The 20,017-nt window shown below is 46.0% G+C and overlaps 1 protein-coding gene across 2 annotated transcripts in view; it reads left to right on the forward strand.

Moving 5' to 3' along the window:
* The first annotated feature begins 661 nt into the window (after window positions 1–661).
* The window catches only part of LOC135904774 (uncharacterized), a 63,806-nt gene continuing 44,450 nt past the window's right edge, over window positions 662–20,017 (forward strand). The window contains exons 1-7 of one of the 2 annotated variants that reach the window (XM_070521280.1): window positions 662–827; window positions 6,202–6,360; window positions 7,453–7,473; window positions 11,930–12,024; window positions 15,403–15,473; window positions 17,440–17,530; window positions 18,675–18,921. In XM_070521280.1, coding sequence (XP_070377381.1) covers window positions 11,952–12,024; window positions 15,403–15,473; window positions 17,440–17,530; window positions 18,675–18,921 — 482 coding nt within the window. In that variant the 5' untranslated portion in view covers window positions 662–827; window positions 6,202–6,360; window positions 7,453–7,473; window positions 11,930–11,951. The remainder of the gene's footprint in view (window positions 828–6,201; window positions 6,361–7,452; window positions 7,474–11,929; window positions 12,025–15,402; window positions 15,474–17,439; window positions 17,531–18,674; window positions 18,922–20,017) is intronic. The other variant, XM_070521281.1, reaches the window with a different exon arrangement.

A 20,017-nucleotide genomic window follows, 5' to 3' on the forward strand; every position in this document is an offset into this window, starting at 1 on the left:
CCTAATTTTTACTTGCACATATGTGATTTGGCGTTATCCCCTCTATGCTACTTTTCCAATGAACCGGAATCTATAGATCATTTTTTATTATCATGTCGGCGGTTTTCTGCTGATCGAAAACTATGTCTAGAAATTCCACTTCAAAATTTAGGATTACCTTTGAGGAGTACTGTTATACTCTCCGTTGGAGCAACTGTATTGGGATACAGCCACAGGAACCTTTGCCTAGCCATTTATGATTTTCTATATGGCACAATAAGAATGCCTTGTTAGTAGTTCTTAGTTTCCACTATTGATTTACTTCTACTTCAGTTTATAAAATTAAAAAAGTAAAAGCACAAATTCACATTTTAAATCTTACTCATGTTTTTATACCAAATTTAACTTACTCAAGTATGTCCTTTTTTAGTATTCCTATTAATGCAAGGCTTACTATAGTAATGATCACTACTTTATCTCATGTATTCGCAGTATAATGTTCATATTGTATTATGTATTTACTTTCCTTCTTTTGTGTTATTTATTTATTAACCAATTCCTTTTATTTATTAATTCATATTACCACCCGATTCGTGGCCTACCCTCCACAGTATGTTTGTGCCAATAATTGAGGCTTCTTCATTGTCATCATCACCTCGTGTCACGAGATTCGTGCCACGAGGTGATGACGATGAAGAAGCCTTAATTCACGAGCCACGAGATTCGTGCCACGAGGTGCAACGGCTTCAACGCTCGCGTCTCTCGGCCCCTCAACCGCCAGTCCCTACCAGGTTCGAGCTTCTCCTCTGCCTGACTCCTCCTCGAAGTAGACATGGCTGACGCACAAGGTGAGCGCGGAACATTTCTTCTCACGCGGCAGCTCGTCAGATTGCTCAGCACCTTAGTCATTGAGCCTTAGAAATCTCCTGCAAGAGTTTCACGATGCAGCTTGACCTTAGTGCGAGAGGCCATCGGCCATGTTGCATTGTGTGGGCCGGTTCTCGTTCAGTCACGTTAGCTATGCGGACCGCACGGGATCACGGAGTACCGCCTTTCGGAACGTAGTACTCTTAAAAACGGTGTACAGCATTTCGGGCGTCTCTTCCCTATTGCAAAACCCAGTGCCACTGGCACCCAGTGCGCCGGATTATGGGCCCAGTGCCGCGCGCTGGATGCTGGGGCGCTGGGCAGGCGCGGCGTACTTGGAGGCACTGGCTACTCATGCGAAAAACTGCTCTAGCACGTTAACTATGCTGTGCCTGGACACCGTATATATTTTTTGAATACAGAAAGCAACAAAGAGCGTTTTAGTGCAATAAAAAAAAGAAGAAAGAAAGGTAAAAATAAAACCGGGATTCGATCGTACGACCTGCAGATCCAAAGCCGGGCAATTTATCTCTACGCAACACAAGCTTTTTTTTTTCTTTATTGCCTGGCTGTGGTACATAGTTTCACAAGAGACAACAATCACCATAACGAATACAAAAGTACAATATATACTTGCTGAATGTGCACATATTCAACCAGCATTGTGCTGGCTCAGCCTAATCAAAATTCGCGTAATGCTACCAACGGCTCTGCTCTTGCGAGCCACTCGGGTGGTTCCTGTGCCGCTTTACGGATAGCGACAAACCAGTGCATGTTTTCTCTGAAATACATACGTGCAGGCTGCGCATCTTTATCGACAGGGTATCCTGCCATTCTCGCACGCCAAATACAGTGGAGGCCCAAGAGCATAAGTAAATCAAATGGCACCGCATCCTCATTATCTATGCTTAAGTAACGGATGCCATACGGGTCTAGTGGAAATTCTTTCTTTAGTGTCCTGTGCAATACATACCAGAGGAACAGGCCTTCTCAACAGTTAAAAAAAAAACATGACCTATTGTCTCTGGCCGCTTGTAAATTAAACAGTGCGTTCCCCACGGTAAAAATACTCCCTTTCCCCCAAAAAACTTCTTAACTGGTAATGTTCCAGTGTGTAATTTCAAAAAGAAGGTTTTTTTTTGCTGGCGGGACCTGCATTTTCTCCACTCTTTTTAAAACATCGCTGCTTGCGCCTCCACCGTACAAGGACCTGTACAATGGCACTGGCAAAAGAACGTCGCACAAAGCACAATACAGTTTCTTTTTGTTCACTCCGGACAGGTAATCATTCGAGAAGCGCACTGAAAGAAATCTGACACTCGATACGACTTCTTCGTAAAAACGTCGAATCCCTCCGGAAAACCCTTCTGTTGAAACAACATACTCGGGCAGCCGTCTACTCAGCCTCATTTTGCAAACCGTGCGCAAGAAAGGGTCTGTTGCGTCCCTAAAGAACAAAAACCGGTTTACTAGCTGCCGTAAAAAGAGGTGGCCCAATCCCAGCCCCCCGTCATTTACCCGCCGGTACAAGTTAGTCCGACCATACAGCGGTGCCATTCCGACGCCCAGACAAAGACAGCTAAAATTCTGTGTAGCTTCTGAACGTTTGACCGTGAACAATGCAGTACGTGTATTGCGTACCAAAGCTTGCTGATAAAGAAAAGGTTGCAAACGCTGGCTCTGGCAAAAATAGAAAGATTACTGCCTTTCCACTTCTCCGCTCTTTCCCGTGTGTCTTTGGCCTGCCCTCTTCAGTACTGCTCGCTATCACGATAAGCATCGAGCGGGACGCCCAAGTACTTGCCCGGGGTCGACATCCAATGCACGTTGGCGAAATGATCTGGCTTCGTTGACCGCGATCCATGCCAGAGCCCTAGGCACTTGGACCAGTTAACTCCACTACCAGTGACAAGGCTAAATTTACGGACACATTTGACAGCCCCAATTATGCTCCCCTGATCTTCCGCGAAAACAGCGACATGCTCTGCATAAGCCAGCAGCTTCACTTCTACAGCTTGTAGCTTAAATCCAGTGATTCTATTGTTTTCTATGAAACTCATGCACACGGTTTCAATGTAGACACAAAACAAGAGAAGGCTAAGAGGGCAGCCCTGACGCACGGAACGCTGCAGGCTAATGGGAACCCCCAAACTCTTATTCACGACCAGGCTCGTCGTGCAGTTATGGTACAGCTGTAGCGCGTTAAATATGCGGTGCCTGGATACCGTACATATTTTATTGAATACAGAAAGCAACAAAGAGCGTTATAGTGCAATAAAAAAAAGAAAAAAAAACGGGAATCTATCGTTCGACCTGCAGATCCGAAACCCGGCACTTCACCGCTATGCAACACCAGCAGTCGATAATTTGCGGATAATTTGCCACGTCACAATCGAGAAGCAGTTTTTGTTTCGCCAAGCTGCGTCTCGCACAGACATGGTAGATGCGCTATCGCCCGGCATATAAAACTCACACCTGTACTACAAAGAGAAATTTGCTATCCGTATTCAGCAGCATGCTCGGAAGTGCCACAACATAGATTTTCACTTGCGATTGGTATTTCAACTTCGAAAAAGGTTCTAAATGAGCCGCCGAACCGGGACGCTGTATGGGCTGTTACTGCCAATTTCGATAGGCGTTTTTTGTTGTTCACGTGGTGGATGTGGAACGTTTTCTTAGTTGAGCGATGCCTTTCAGTCAACACATCTGTCTAGTCAAATATCTTCGTCAGAGAAGCGCAGGCTAGTGCTGGGAGCCTTCGGCGATCGCACATATACCTGTGTTTATGACGCGTCACATAGGCGGTCATCGCTTCTTGTGCTGGCACTGTAGACATGAAAAAATTGTTTACTTAAGAACACCGATGCGAAAGCTAAAATATAGTGATTTATTCTTGTTAGACGTCTTTATTCCTGAGCCTAGACGCGCCGATAGCGTGAAGACGGACTCGGCGGATGCGCTATGTGTAAGCTTCGGTGGGGATCGATCTCGGCGTGGGTAGCTGGCGAAAGCTAAAATGTGTGTATTTGAGTCTCAGAAACTTTTTTTAGTACAATAGGGAAAGTGGAAGCGCACGAATCGCCTCAGCTTCTTTATCGGTGCGATAATATCAGTCAGCGATAGGCTTCGAACTCGGGGTCCGTTCGCGCGCGTCTGAACCACTTCTGCATTTCATGTCCACTCCACAACACTGCGACAACGGCGACAACTCCCAGACATATGTTACGTGCGAACTACTAAAAAACGCGTCGTCCTCTGCGTTTGCGTGGTTTCGTTCAAGAATTTAGCTATCCGCCCAGTCAAAAGGTGAAAATGACAAAGAAAAACTAACGTGATCTTCAGTGTCAAATGTCCATGAATAATCAGGGAAGCTCACGCACCCTTATTCCAAGCTGCGACACGAAATAGGGTTATATGACCCCAAGATATAGCGTTACTTAGGACAAGAGACTAGTATCAAGCGATGAAACTGTATAAAGCATTTATTATTCAGCAGCGCTGGTCCTTGCGTAAACACAACCAGCGCCGTTTCCAGTGCGAACCAGCAAGCTGCAGAGAGAACCAGCGCCTGTACAGCACAAACCAGTGCGCCCCAACGTCATGGCAGTGGAACCAGTGTCTCTTCCAGTGTGATCCAGCTCTTATCAAGCGTTCTAACTGGTGTCCCAGTGAGTCCCAGCGAGAGCCAGCTTACCAAGTGCGACCCCGTGCCAAAGAACGCGCAGATTTCACACTGGAAGACGCTGGTTTTTGCAATAGGGTTGTCTTCACGACAATAATCTATCTTCAAGAGACTCAATTAGCCAACGTCTCTTTCTGGCCCTGTGTAATGAATATGTCGACGCCCACGACGTAGAATTTAAAACAAGACAAGTTGTGAAACCTTTTGGTTTCACAGCCCGCGCAAGCCACTGTTAAAGTGGTCTCTTCAGCGGTCATGTTAACAGTTATAATCTTTACTTAGAGCTTCTGCTCCGATCAGTTATTAAAGAAAGCTGGGAAAAAGAGACTTAAGCTGAAGGGTCTACTATCACCGTGGTCTGAAGAGCCCGAAGAAAGTCCGCGGTTGAAATTACGGATCCTTCGTGGTTCGCATTCATCAACGCGGACCACAGGCTAGCCCAGTTTCTCTCAAAATACTATTTACTCCACAATCAAATACTTTAGAGAACATGTTATAATCTAGCCACTGTAGCTAGTCAACGTTCGAGGTACTTTTACTTAGCAGGCATAACAGGAGACTGTAACCAGCTCCGAGATAACCTTCAGCGGACATGCGCCGAAGTACGCCGACAACGCACAAAGCGGATTCTCAGAAATCCTTGCTTTCGCTGTGCAAGACTCGACTGTGTTGAACACTTAAGTATTTCGTGGCAGCTTTCGAGAATCAATATCTGGAAACGTGGTAACACCTACTACCTACTTCTACTACCTACTACTGCTACCTACTACCTACCTACTACTACAACCTACTACCTAGCTACTATACCTACTATGTGGTTATGCTTTGAGCACCCACCAGCTTCAGTCCGTCAGTGGCAACCCGTGCCCTAAAGTGAAAACATGACTGCGAAAAACTCAAAGCTAATTACTTGACTTTCTCCGGCACGCGTATCGCGAGAAATGACATCTTTACTTCCACTCGCGATACTGTGATTCTGTTTATATGAATAGTTCTCCGCCGAAACGGAGAACCTAATTATGATGAAATGCAGTTCGAATAAACATTACTTTTCCTGCAGACGTAAAATGCAGCCGATTTAGCGGCATGGGAAGTGCTGTGCCAGCCTGTAGGTCAATCACGTTACTGCCCTTCGGAAAGTTCATTCGTCGAAAGTAAAGGACAAATAGATGAAAGAGCGAGAACAGCGAAGTGTCTGGGACGTTAACAAATAGCTAGCGCTGCATTTATTGATTCGAACAAAAAGAATGACGAAAATTGATTAGGTTTCACGTCCCAGAGCAAAACGCTGCTTTTGAAAGGAGCCGTAGCTGGTTTGGCTATAGGTAACTGGGATGAGGTGGGCCTTTGGACTCATTTTTATATCTTGGGGCTGTATAGACGACTTGCACTGACCTCGTCATTGGCGGCATGTTGGCGAACAAGTACAGTAAGCAGCCGTGTCTGTGACGTCATGCGCCAAACTGCTGTCTATACTGCCCGACCGAAACACCGTGCGAAAGCGTCTATTTTAGCGCTCAAGATCCCGTCACAATTTAGCCGCTCGGGTCTACGCCTTAGACCCCGATATCTTGTTCAGCAGACCAAAGCTGCAGCTTCGCTCTTGCAGCTTCTAACCCAGCGCTGCAGGCTACTGACGCTTTTACTTCGTGACTGCTTCTTTGCGGGTTCAGGTTATTACGACCAGCAGCAGCAGCAGCAATATTACCAGCAGCCGGAGGCCCAACAACAAGAGTACCAGCAAGCAGATCCCCAGCAGCAATACCCATACGGCTGGTACGAGCAGGCCGAGTATAACTACACGCAGAACGAAGGGGCACCCATTCTTCTAGGTAAGGGTAAAAGGTGGATGTCGTTGCTCGCTGAACCTTTTAAAAAAGGACAATGAACACTTGCTGCTTGAACTGTTGTGCTCGAGTGTAAAGCGCACCTGATAATTCTGTACTCACGCATACTCACGTAACGTGAATCTGAGGAACTCTCGTTCTGCATGCAGTCTGTTAAAAGGATATCGCGGTCATTAGACGAATTGTAGTGCCAGTAAGCGAATAACCTCTTCTAAAGGTCTGACCAACAATTGGCTCGCTTTCTATTGCTTCTATGCGCGAGGAAGACGAAGTGCCACACTGTAGTGGTCTATGCACTGCGAAGAGCGTACTTAGCCAAAAACAAAGCATTGGAGAGAGCACTTCTACATAGCAATGATGTGTGATATAGGGTACGAAATAGCATGGCATAGTGCTTGGCACTACGCCGATTTGCATGCGGTGTTGTGGTAGCAGTCAGGCAAGTCCTCGGCATTGACTTTGCTATAAACCAACATTGTCTTGATACCAGACACGCAAGCGCTTAGTAGTTCTTGGGTACCATGATGACTTGCGAACACTGTATATTGATAGCAGATCGACACGCCAGCGCTTGGTAGGAATATAGGTAGCATGCTCGCCTACAAACCCTCTAGTAATAGCAGACAAGCAAGTGCATGGTAGTGTTAGATTCCGTGCTGAGCTGCGAAAGGTCAAGCGATGCCAAGGACACGCGCGTAGTAACGCTTGGCCCCTTGCCGACTTGCAAGCGCGGTGGTGATAGCTGACACGTGAATTCTTATTAGCGAAGCCCTTCACTGACAGCTGTCCATTAGCAGTGCCGGTTTTAGGGGGAGTGCCAACTTGCGAGCAATAATCGTCTTTACCGGCACCAAAACAGCGTGAAAATGGTGCACAGTGTCAGGAAAACAGCCGTTCAGCTTATATAGAAGCCCTGCTATACTCCATTTTGATGGGCGGACAAATTCATTGCGCGGAAAAATCTTCCGTTCGTGTCAGGGTGAGGTGCCGTGAGTGTATCTTCGACGAAAAAAAAAAAGAAGACGCTACGCGGTTAACCGAGCTGGCGTTGTCTTTGTTTTTGCTTCTTACGCGCAGGTTCCCGCGTGTCCACTTCACGTAAGTTGATGTGCCAATCGGCGTTAGCCTGTATGTTGGTGAACGTGCTTCGTGTCCTGTAGTGGTTCGCCCAAGTCCACGAAGCACGCTTAGAGAGTCTGCGCACTTGACGTATCTTGCTCTTTCCTTTTACATGTTTCGTGATTTTACAGAATGTTTGTACGGGATAATTATACACACATTATTTGCGAGCCCTCATTTTTGTATATGGCAGCGCCTTTGCGATGGGAAGGCAGCAGTGCAATAACGAGAAGGCCATGAAAAAACTATATTTTTGTTTTCTACTGACACCTACGCAATCACCAAGTGATTTCGGAAAAAAGAAACAATGCTTTATTTGGTTGGATGTATTGGGCACACGGGAACTGCACCAAATACAGAGTTTAACAGAAACGGCCAATAGTTGCCAACTGGATACGTGGGGACTTCTTTCGAAAAGTTTTTTTTTATTTTTCTACGCAGTAAGAAGTTAAAGGACTAACATAAGGAGGCACATCTGCTCAACAATATGGCCGACCTAATATACTACGAAGACTTAGTCCAATCTCAAACCCGTGCTTCAAGTGTTTCTGAACATTGCATTACCAAAATCAAATGTGAGCGATACGCACTTTTTATTGTCGGGCAGTATTCGAATGTCATCGAAATTTGTGTTGGCCTGCTTAAATATCGTACAACACACCGTCGGGGAGATCTGCTTTTTTTTTTTTGGCTTCCCTAAATGTTTTCGACGGTCATGACTTTGCAAATCAGTCACTAGCGTAAAAATAACTAACGAACTCAAAAAGTGGAACATCTCGAAGACGGTTTGTTGCCTGATACTTCAGGCAGCCAATTTACACGGCATATGCTTTCAAACGACAGACTTCAGTGAAAAAAGCGACCACAGTTAAGAGACTGCAGTCAAGGTTACGCTTTGCATAGTGCGAATGAATTTTTCTTTTTTTCAAATTCGGGGCGTTGGTTGAACGGGGTGCGACGTCACGCACTCGCAGTGCTTCCATTCGCTCTTTTCGGGGCATCTGCGATTTTCCCATAGCCGTCAGTCGGGCTCTGCTCGCTTTGTCCATTGCCGAACCCCAATTCCCTTCTCAACTATCCCGCTGACAAAACCGGCCGGGAACACATCGGCACACGTGAACTCACAGCGAGCCGCGGGGATTGTGTGGCTGATTGAGCGGCTGAATGTTGGTGGCGCTGACCTCATGCGGGCTCCTTTTTTGCAGTAAAGCTTGGGAAATGATGGAGCACGTTTTATCAGAATGTGAAGACATCGGCCCAACGGTCGATTTAAGCACCTCTGGCCTCCTTGAAGCCCTTGGGCTCAACGAAAGCAAGGGGAAAGCAAACATGTCCGCAATAGAGACTAGTAAGAGGCGATTGGAAGATTGATGGAAGAAAAGCAAGGACACGAAAAACAACAGAGGCATTCAAAATCAAAGTTTGGTTATGGGAATTGTTCGTGTTCATAACATACGTAGCACATTTGGAAATATAATATTAGGAGCTTGTAGCGCAACCTACTGCCCCTTTCCAAAGAGGACGCTCATAGCATCCATTCATCCATCCATCCATCCATTCATCCATCCATCCATCCATCCATCCATCCATCCATCCATCCATCCATCCATCCATCCATCCATCCATCCATCCATCCATCCATCCATCCATCCATCCATCCAACATCCCCCCCCCCCGCGCTAGCACGGCGCTACAGAAACCAGTGTTCGCGGTTAAAATGATATCTGGAACGGGCGAAAGTTTTTTATACGCCATTTGAACAGTTGTTGCTAGACCACCTTGATGATCATGCATGATGTCATTCACATTACGCTTTATATTCCTTTACAGGAGGTGATCGGTAAGCGAACGCTTTGTATTGCATCGGGTATTTTATCCCAATTGGCCAAAGAGCGCCGTTTGTGTTCCATGCCACATTTACTCCGCAGAAGTATTGAAGCTAGCGAGATCTCGAGATATTTGTCCTCAACATTTATTGAACAATAGATTATTATACCGCCAGTTGTTCCTCATTACCGAATGAAGTCCATATGAGAAATCAATACATGGAACGCCATCGCGTTTGGATTGAAGTATTGGAGAGGAAATTTTTAAGAACTAGTACATATAGCTTAGTGATTCACACTGAGATCCCATGCCTTTGGCACTGACTATCTTCGTTTCCGAAGTTGAAACGTTTTGCGTGCAGTAACTTTCCTACATATTGCAGTTGCCAGTATTATTACATAGTTGAACGGATAAAAATAATGTCGCAGACTATTACGATACTCTCTAATGGGAAATTAGAGCGCAGATGTAGTGTGAACAGAGTATTCGTGTCAATACTGTGTATTATGATTATATGGGCATACGGCTTACATTGGATAGTGAACGCTGTGAGTAGCGTCGCCGGCGCGGACAATCTGTTCGTGCGGCGTAACGCAAACCGAGTGAAGTGTGGCGCGACTGCCTCGCTAACCGGGAGATCGCGAGAGGCAGCGCGTGGGTGACGCGTAGGCGTGATTCACAGCAGCCGCCGCAGTCGGACCTCCCCTCACGCAGCGCTTTATTTCCATATATGGTACCGGCGGACGCCACCGCCGCATGCCTTATCCATGGCGTCATCGGTGAACATACGAAGGCGCGCGACTCTGGAGCCATCTAGTAGCGGTTGTCGCTGCAGAGCCCGTCTTGCGCCACACGACGCTTTTCTTCTCACGCTTTCGCCACACCCTCCTCCTCCTCCGCTTTCTTCCTCGCACTCTCTCCTCTATCGCCGTCTTTCATCCCCACTGCGATCCGCGTTCGCTCTTTCATCCTTCGCTGTACTCGTTCGCTCGGTTACTCTAACGACGCCGAAGGACGCCGACGCTCAACGCAGGAACGGACGCCTTAGAACTGAGCTCTAAAGGTGTTCGTATGAGTTGGTGCGCTGATGCATTTTGCTAAGTGCTCACATGGGTCACAATATTTTCTCGCCTACGGTAAAAAACATCATGCACGTTCTTGCGCGAAGGTGTCGCGAGACCTTAAGCACGCACATACCGGGCGCATTGCTTATATCACAAATGCATTGTTCCTATAGCACTACCGTTAAATGGGACGCAGTGTGGGATGATACAGTCGTGGGACAGAGTTTACTGGAAACAAATTAAGAAAAGGTATGTGTAGGAGGAGACACCTTAGCACGATTCCAACATTTCCCACTTGAAAACACGCGTCGTGAGCATACCAAAGGGTTAAGGTTTGTGCACTGGCAAATGAGTTTCTACATCACGACAGTTCGAGGCTGTGTCGTTCGTTTTCACCCAATATGAGGAGCAGTGCAGACGTTGGAACAAGAGAACCCGCAGTCTGACCGTTTTTTTTTTTTTGCGAAGGACTAGGCTGTCATTGCAAGCACTGCAACGCCACGCGAGTAAGAGAAAAAAATTGTTTTTGCGCACAGCAAGATTACTCGCGTGATGCACAATAAATCCGAAGCACTTTTCACAGGGAATGTCAGTAAATTATGCAGTTTATGTAAGACGTAAGTATGGTGTCAACCCATTTTAATGACACCCATTGTGAAGGGCTGCTGTAAATCTATTTATTCAAGAAAACAACTTGGATTTGAGGCTAACCACAGTACATCTCCTTCACCGTCAAGAAATAAGCCTCTCGCAGTTTTCGTTCTTTTTTTGTTCAAACCAAGCTTGCTTCTTTTAGCCATCCTCTCTGGGCTTCAGCTTGGTTCGCTGGCTCGGTTTCTCGCCGGATAGGCTCAGTGGTGAACTCGGTTAAAGTATGACTTGTACAATAACGTAGTTGAAACAGTGCCCTGAGCACAGCAACCTGATGCGACAGAAAGTTGTATTGCATAGCATAAACTGGCTTCCGAAGAGAGTGGGTAGCAGAAGTCATTACATATTTAGAATATACATCGTAACATATAGCTGATTGGCTCCTTCACATAGAGAAAGGCCTCGCACTGACTTGTCTAATACAGCAGTCACACTTTCGCTTTCAGTGACCGTTGAGATAAACGGCAATTGAAACGCTCGTCTCATCAGTTTTCTCATGCGAGGTCGCGGAAGGATGGTAATGAGGCCCACCGATTGTAATCTTTCATTTCAATGAGGATTGAAAGCGAGAGTTTGACTGCAAACACGGGCCGTGCGATGCACTTCTGACATATTTGATTTTTCTGCTGACTGATGTGGCTACCTTGCGTGGACAGCGCTCCACAGGACGTCATTCTCGTTTGCTTTTTGCTTTTTGCTATCACAAATCACAAATAAAGAGTTACTTTCTGGTGATTCTAGTAGTTTATCTGCTACGCTAAGCGACCGATCCCAGCTATATCTTGGCAAGTGAGGCGTCGGGCAAAAATGAACGCACAAAAAGACAAAAGTCATGAATGCAAAATGGTGCCGTTTTCATCGTGTGTACTACACTCGTGTTTCACCGATTTCAGGCCGCAGAGCAACAACTGGCCCATGGTGTGCGGTTTTTTGATGCTTATCGGGTTCTTCCTGATCCTCATTATGGTCGTACTTCTGTCCTTAGGAGGTAAGATCTCACATGCCACATGTACTTAGTATGTAGAGGAACACGCTTAGGACGGTGTCTATATCGCTGCAGTATAGTGTTTTCTTTTCTGGAATGTTTACACATGACGAAAAAAAAAGGAAGGGGGAGGGAAATCAGGATGGTCGGTGTCGTTCCTCCAACGTGTACTGAGAACCCCACCCCTTTTCTTTTCAGTGTCTCTAAAATGAGTTCACGTCCTTAAAAGCCACAGTTGGCAATAAAGGACACCGTAATGGCAGAACTCTGCCACTTGATTTTGACTAGCATTCTTTACCAAAGCTGGGCATGACTTTCGTATCGCGAGAAATGATAAAAAGAAACGAATTCTTGAAAATCGCATATTAAGTTACCGTTACTGTATTTCTAACTGAATGCGAAATGACTTCACTAAAGATCATGCAGAGGTACTCTAACGATTTGTTGCATCAGCCAAGGGGGTGAAATATTTCACGGAAATCCCGTGATATTGCGGAACAATATGAATAAAATGCGCTCAAGCTGTTACTCTCAAACTTGTATCGAAGCATCAAGGATTAATTCTGGGCACGTGTGCCAATTTTCATCAACATGCGTAAAGAAATACGACAGTTGGTTCTCAAAGCCACGTTCTCCATTTAATGTGCGCTGTAATCTCAACAAACAAGTGTATGCGGTTACAGCGACGAAAGACTGCGCAAGTTTGTAGGGATTTATGGTACGGAAATGGAAGCGTGGAAAACGCGAACAGAATTAGGAAGGGGCTACTACAAAAACGCCACTGGCGTTTGGGCTTTTGCTCAAATATTGGCGTATGTGTTTGCGCTCGTGAATTTCAGAGACGCAAAGCTGCATCCGTGTTTTTTAACGCCCGTCTTTCCGCGCCAAGTTCACCGGTGTACCATTCGGCGAAATGCAGCCGCTGCTGGCAATGACCGAACCCGAGTCCTTGTGGTTATAGAAGCAATGCCATATTCATCGAGCATACCACTGCTGCGATTTCACTTTCCGCACGGCGTCGTGCTGCAAGTGCGAGATAGCGGCCCCATTCCTTTCCTAGCCGCGACGACCAGGTTTATATGCAGGCGATATGCACAACTGGTCGCCCAGGTAAATTTAGTTGCAGGCTGAAAAACCGCACGTGAAAGGTAGCAACCTGGCAACCAAGTTAAGCGAGTAAGTAGCACTCTCCTGCGGATTAAGATGCACCTGGAGGCCGGCGAAAAGTTGTGGGGGTCGTCGCGTCCTTGGTACGGCAATCCAGATGGCCTTCCGTGTGGTTTCGCTGGAAGTGCAGCGTAGTGTTTGCGTTGATTCCCAATGTTGTTGTTTTTTTGCCACACAACCCCAAACACTATTTTGCTCAGAGTACTAGCGCTGTGTTACGGCTTGTTCTGGCTTCTTTACTCTAGGCGCCATCATTCCGGATAGTTTTGTCTGTCTGCATGCTCTTCCCAACAAACAAACTCGGCAAGGCTCACGGCCCTAGCATTCATTGGTTGGCTACACGAATAAGGCGGCGCCTTCAATTGGTTATCTAGCCGGTGATGCAGGGGAGTCTTCTGATATCTAGTGTACAGTCAAGCTGAAAAACTTGAAAAACGCCAAACAATGAAAGACAAGACGCGAGACCGTCGGTGGCACACACACTTCGTAGCTGGTGCTCTGAAACAAGACACGCAGTATGGTTCAAACGAGCGGCAATTCCGGTAACTGTACTTACGAACAGTAGCGCACCAAGCTCCGGGGTACAAGACAAGTGCGCTTGGGAAGCTTTGAGAGAGTTGTCTGAGGATGACAGCCGTGTGCGCTGTTCATCGCTGTAACATGCTTCACCTTGTTAGATTCGGGATCAACCTCTACAATGCCACACTGAGCTGCCTGTTGAAGCAGATATCGGGGATTGCTTGTGGCGCCACGACCAAAAGCATTGTGCTTGCCTCCCCATAATTCTCTGTGCTGCTGATCGTGTTTATGTTTTCATGGCACAGCTCGTGAGGATAAACAGTAGCTCACGCGAATTTAGTATAGCCTCTTAGGTTGCGTGACCTGGTAATCTTGTGTGTCTTGAAGTTCTTAAGAAAGAACAGGAAGATGTGAGCTGGCAGTGCTTTCAAGATAACATTCGCGAAGCCTGAAGCCGCGAATGATGAGGCATTTTTTGGGGACTTTTCAGGTTTCTCGCCTAAATCCGTCATGCTTCATCGTAACCAAACCAGCCTCCGTAAGGGAGCACTGTAAAGGTTTGGTTTGGCGTCATTATTATGAGCCGAGAAGGCTCTTCCACTGGTCTTGCAGGAAGCGTTCTTGAGGCGCTCACATTTTCGGACCCAACGCTGTGTCAAGTACACCTAAGTGAGGACATCTGAAGAGTAAAAGAAAGCACAGAGTAAATCTTTCACACCAGTGAATTAAGAACAGGAGGGACCATGTTCCTAATCGTAACATTTTAGCTTTTGTCAGTTGCGAGTAAATTTGTGTCTAAGCTGCGAATTATTAAGCGCATTACTAATGTTTCATTTCCAAGCGTTTTTTCGTACGCAGGACTACCCAGTAAAGAAATACCATGTGTCCGAACCATAGTTTTATATTCATGTGTTCACGTTGTAGCGACAATGAAGAGTCAAGCACATATCAGTTTTCATAGCTATATGATTATATAATCGCATACGTCCATAGCCACATACGGATGTAGGTAGGACATATCGGGCACACGGGTTGTTCGCAATAGGAATAAGTGGTACGTATTCCTTGATAAAACGTTGTTGTTGCATGCGTATTACCGGTGCGCCTCGTCTCAAATTTCTTGGATGCCACAGAGTACGGAGCTCTCATGCAAGCGCTTGAATGTACGCTTCCCACCACATAGTGCCACTCCTCGCGCCAAAAGGACACGACGCTTCGAATAGTTTACGAAGAGTAGTAGGTATATAGAACAGCACGCCTCCAATCCAGTGCATTCGAGTAGACGCCGAGAGCTTCTAGTTGCGAGGCGTTCCCTCAGAAAGGGCCGTCGAGAGTCACAAAGCCGATTAAACACATAACTTGAAGGGTGGCGCTGCCCCGGACTATGCTGTGTCAGAATGGAGTTCCAAGTGAACAACCATTCAACAGTTAAAGTGTTTATACCACGAATCCTACGCCTTTCTTTTCTTCTACATTTTTTCTTTTCAAGCTGAGAAAAATGAAACACGAAAGTCTCACTTTTGAGACGTTTATCTCACGAATTCCTTCTCGATGGTGCGGAAATAAACAGTTCTAATCGCCGTCTGTTCTCGCGACTGGTACGGATTTCAGAGGCTACAATGAAAAGCTGCTTGTGTTAGTCATTGGAAATCTGGAGCGTGAGTTATACACACTTGTTCATTTCGCATTTGTCAGGCAGTGAAATGGAGGATGAAGGTGCGGAAGGACGATCTGGAAAAGGTGAAGGTGGCGGAACCAACGTGTTGGTGAGTTTAGCTTTGATATTGCCTCAAAGTAAAATCTCTTCAAACATCAAGTGCCCATAACCTTTAAGAAGAGCTGGCAGTTTTACTCAAATGGCCGAGCGTTGAAAGTGATAGGCAGGCATATCTTGGAGAAGCCAGATGTCCAGCTGGCTGAGACAGACGGAAGCCTATCAAAATAAAGCTGAGGCAAGAAAAGCAGTTTGTTGGCTGGATAATTTAGCTTCGACTCACTGGAACCCGCGAAAGGGAGTTTTCAGGTCTTCATAAACCTTTGAAGTCTACTTCTAGACCAGCGTATCTTAAAACTACTTCAAAGTGTTTAGAAAACCAGATGCTGATAAGACAGGCAAATGGCTAGCTTAAGTTCTTGAGAAGGCTATACCTACACCAACCTTCTGAAAATTTGTTAAAACACCCGTCCTAGATAATCTCAAATATAATTATGCCGGGTATTAGCCTTCAAGTACGAAGTTTAATGAATTAAATGGCTTGACTGAGAACCGTCTGGCCGGGTGAAGTTACAGTATAGCAAATATAAATCTTGCAACCGACCAACAATCCATGAAATTGACGTTTCTTGTAGGTATGGGAAGCCCGTTTACAAAACACAAGAACGAAATGGTCATCACTCAAAACAGTTTACGTAATCCCTAACATTGGAAGAATTGACTTCGCCTATATGGTGTGAAGATTGCAGTCCATTCTGTTAAGGGTGTTATCAGTAGTTCGAATGATGAGTGATACACTACACCTGGTGCAGTGTGTAATATATCATGTGCTGATTGCGAATTTCTGTATGTAGATGAGACTGGGAATTCAAACAAATGCTCGAAGCGGCACGAGAATGACGTCAAGAAGGGAAACGCGTCGACAAACGGCTTAGCTGAGGACGTCAAACACCCGGACGCAAAAAAAATGTGCGCCCATTTCATGTCCAACATGCTTGCGCCATTAGGACGGCGCGTTAATGACAGACCGAAATGTGTCATCACGACTTCATCTAGACTCGCTCTTTGTGCAGACTACTGACAACACCCTTACAAGAGCTCGCGACTTAATATTGGTACCTACACGCCTCGTAGCTGGGCACTTGTGGCTACGAGATGAGCGAAATCAGGGTGTGGAGAGCACCCATGGTAGCTGCTAAAATATCAGCCTCATGCCTTTATAGTATAGTAAATTCTGGTAATAGTAATCTTATAATCTTATAGTAATTGCGTGAACTGAACGACCGCATATGACTCATCTGTTGCACCCAATTTAATCGGTCTTCTTATGTGGCGGGACGCCTAATAATCACGCTGCTTAAGCGCACCACAGCCACGCGTCCTCCCCCATTTTCTCCTCCCACCACTTTCTAGACACCGAGAAAAAACTACCTGCATATTAGAAAACAATCATCCCCATCCAACGAACACTTCAGTATCTACGTGAAGCAAAGCTTTCGGGAAGCGGCCAATGCAGCGCACTAAATTTAACCACTTCACTTCCGCGTCATTGGTCTAAAGGGGACTGCACAAGTGTTATTACATTATCACGCGCAAGTAGTATCACACATCCGCGCTGCGCAATGTGACAGACGCGGCCATTATCTCAATGAGCCATAGTTGGTAATTACCTCATAAACCTGGTGTCGCCTCGTGGTTAGAAGTTGGGGCTGCTGTGCTGGGCGACCGACGTTCGGTCCCACCGTTGGGCACGTAACTCATCCTTATTTTTAAGGCGTGATCTAATCTTTAAGACAGCAGCAGCAGCAGCACCCGGCAGTTACGGTCAGGTCATTCAGGCACGGTTCGCAAGTAAAGCTTCGCATAAAAAATAAGAAAGAGAAAAACAAAGGAGAGAGTTCCTTGATTTGTGGTGTTCTTTGGTCGAGTTCGTGAGGCGTGTTGGAATCCTTATTTATTAGGTACCTTTAGGGCATGCGTACCGAAGAAAATAAATGTTGCCGTTAACCTCTCCATAGGTTGTTCCTCAGGGGCCGGCACCACCTACGCCACCCACCGTACCGGGACAAGATACGGGCTCGTCAATTGCAAAGGCGACTCGGAGACCAAGTGAGCCATCCAGACTATATTTTGACGACCGGGAATTCGGTGCTTCGTGATGAGGGAGATTGTTAGCTTTCGTAGAACTGTTTCAACCTTTACGTCGTAGCTAAAAAAAAGAAAAGAACCGTAGAGCTCCTATTATCTTTCTCATTCCGCCAACTTTTCACGCATTGTGTATATTGTAGTTTGACCAGCCAGTTTGATTCGCAATATAGAGTCTTTCAAGTAGCGTCTGCCAAGCCTCAGAAAATGCAAGTGGGCACTACAAGAATGGGATCTAATTAGTATTGTTCACTGCCCCTTGAGACATCCAAGCAACCTTTACTATGCAGTTGGCTCTATAATTAGAAATTATGCAACATGTAAGATATTGGCTGAAGCAGAAAATGTTAAAGTGGACAGTGGTAGAAATGTTCGCTTGGTTGTTTTACATAAGATATTTGGCTTAAATAATGACATGTAAAAGCAATACTTTGGGTTGCTCAAGAAGATGATGAATAATACCAAGTTGGTTATCATCTCATGACGGATATTTGCGTTTTTTAATACTTGCCACAATATATCTAGCTGAAAACCCTATAGTTGGCGTCACAGAGTACGCGGAAGCATTGTAAATCTAAGCGAACGCATCCATTACTTCATTGCCAAAACTCAGGCTGACACTTAACAGAAGACACGCATACCTTGTGGCGCTCAAGGCGGATGGGACGCAATCAAAGCGGATGTGACGTCAAGCCCAGAATCGAATGTATAGCGCAGGGAGTTGTTGCAATCACACTTGTTGCTATTAACGTATAGGCGAAGAGGCGTTAAATTTCAACCACGCGACGCATACGCTATTCTGTCTATAGCAGCGAGGAGCCAGTTCAGTTCTGGTTTGGCCAAGTCTGAGTTTGTTCGTCTCATTCAGCATGCTTTAATGTGGCGCCTTTTCCAGTTTTATACAGAAACCACGTTTCTTTGGGGGGCGGGGGGGTCGCCACTTTTGTCTTCATTTCTTACGTTCAGAATCTGAAAAAATATTCGGTATTCCATTCAATATTATAATTGGGCACGCATCAAAAGTCTATAATCGATTCTATTCGATAATTTCGAGGTTCCCAAATGCTTCTTTTTCCTCACGCCAACGCAAGTATCTCGCATCCCGCAGAACCAACGCCAACAACTTCGACAACGACAACGACGCCGCCCCCTCCTTTGCTGTGCTCGGTGGGGACGCAGACGGCAATTTCTAAGCTCTTCCCACCGGACAAGTCATGCGACATCATCATATACACGCACGTGCGGGTGTTCCAGAAAGCTGTGATCGGGTCCGTCAACGGCATCAGCTACCATGCATTCAGGAACGCCTGCAGCACTTACGTTGACACCTCGTGCGGTTTGTCCTTCGACGTCCGGTGAGTCCCTGACACACGCGAAGCTTGGATCATTAGTATCCCACTGAAATAACTAGTTGGAACTGTAGCAGAGAAAACTGTTATTATTGATAATGATCGTATACGGACCGCTAACTGCGATGGGTGAAGTATACACGTCATGGGTGCTAAGTTTTACACGTCCGCTATTGTACCATTTATAACACAATCGTTTGTTGAAAGTGATCGTTGAGCAGAGTCACAAAGCCGGTTGACGCCAGAAGGACAAAGTTTAGGCAAATACCTGTGCTAACTTGAATTTCCGTTCTTGCTGAACCACCATTGCCATTAACATTACCGCAAGAGTTCCTTCTACTAATTTTTGACATTACCGCCAGAGTTCCTTCTACTAACTTTTTAAGACAGACAGACAGACAGACAGACAGACTCACTCACTCACTCACTCACTCACTCACTCACTCACTCACTCACTCACTCACTCACTCACTCACTCACTCACTCACTCACTCACTCACTCACTCACTCACTCACTCACTCACTCACTCAATAGAGAGCAACATATCGAGCGAGCGGGTGGGTGGGCGGTGGCGAGCAGCCAGGCGGGAGAGGACAGATAAGATTACGTAGTTGTTATCAGTAGTTGACAGGCGATAACATTAAGTTGTTAGTGAGAAAAATGCAGTACCTGGAAAATGGATAAATAAATACCCGTGCCAACATCAAGGCACCCTACTACAGCGCAGACAGGGAATTTTTATGGAATATTCTCAAAAACGAAGACATAGATGACGATTTCGGGGATGCTGCTCAGGGAGGTATGTCGACACAACCGAGTAAAAATGTAGGGACTGGCCGAAAATGTAATGAAGTGATACACATTCAACAAAGGCTGGAACAAGGGTGACCTCTGCCTCCATTACTATTCACGCTTTATGTCAAGGGCATAGAAATACGATTGGAAAACGGCGACTTAGGGTTTGATTTATCCTGCATAAGTAATGGACACTCGGTGCAACAGAACGTGCCCGCACTTATGTTTACGGATGACATAGCGGACTATATAAGATTTACTGACACTTGCGAATAGCTATGGCAACTCAGCGAGAAATCTACGTCC

Source organism: Dermacentor albipictus, chromosome 7 (genome assembly GCF_038994185.2).
Source record: "Dermacentor albipictus isolate Rhodes 1998 colony chromosome 7, USDA_Dalb.pri_finalv2, whole genome shotgun sequence".
NCBI classification, from domain to species: Eukaryota; Metazoa; Arthropoda; class Arachnida; order Ixodida; family Ixodidae; genus Dermacentor; species Dermacentor albipictus.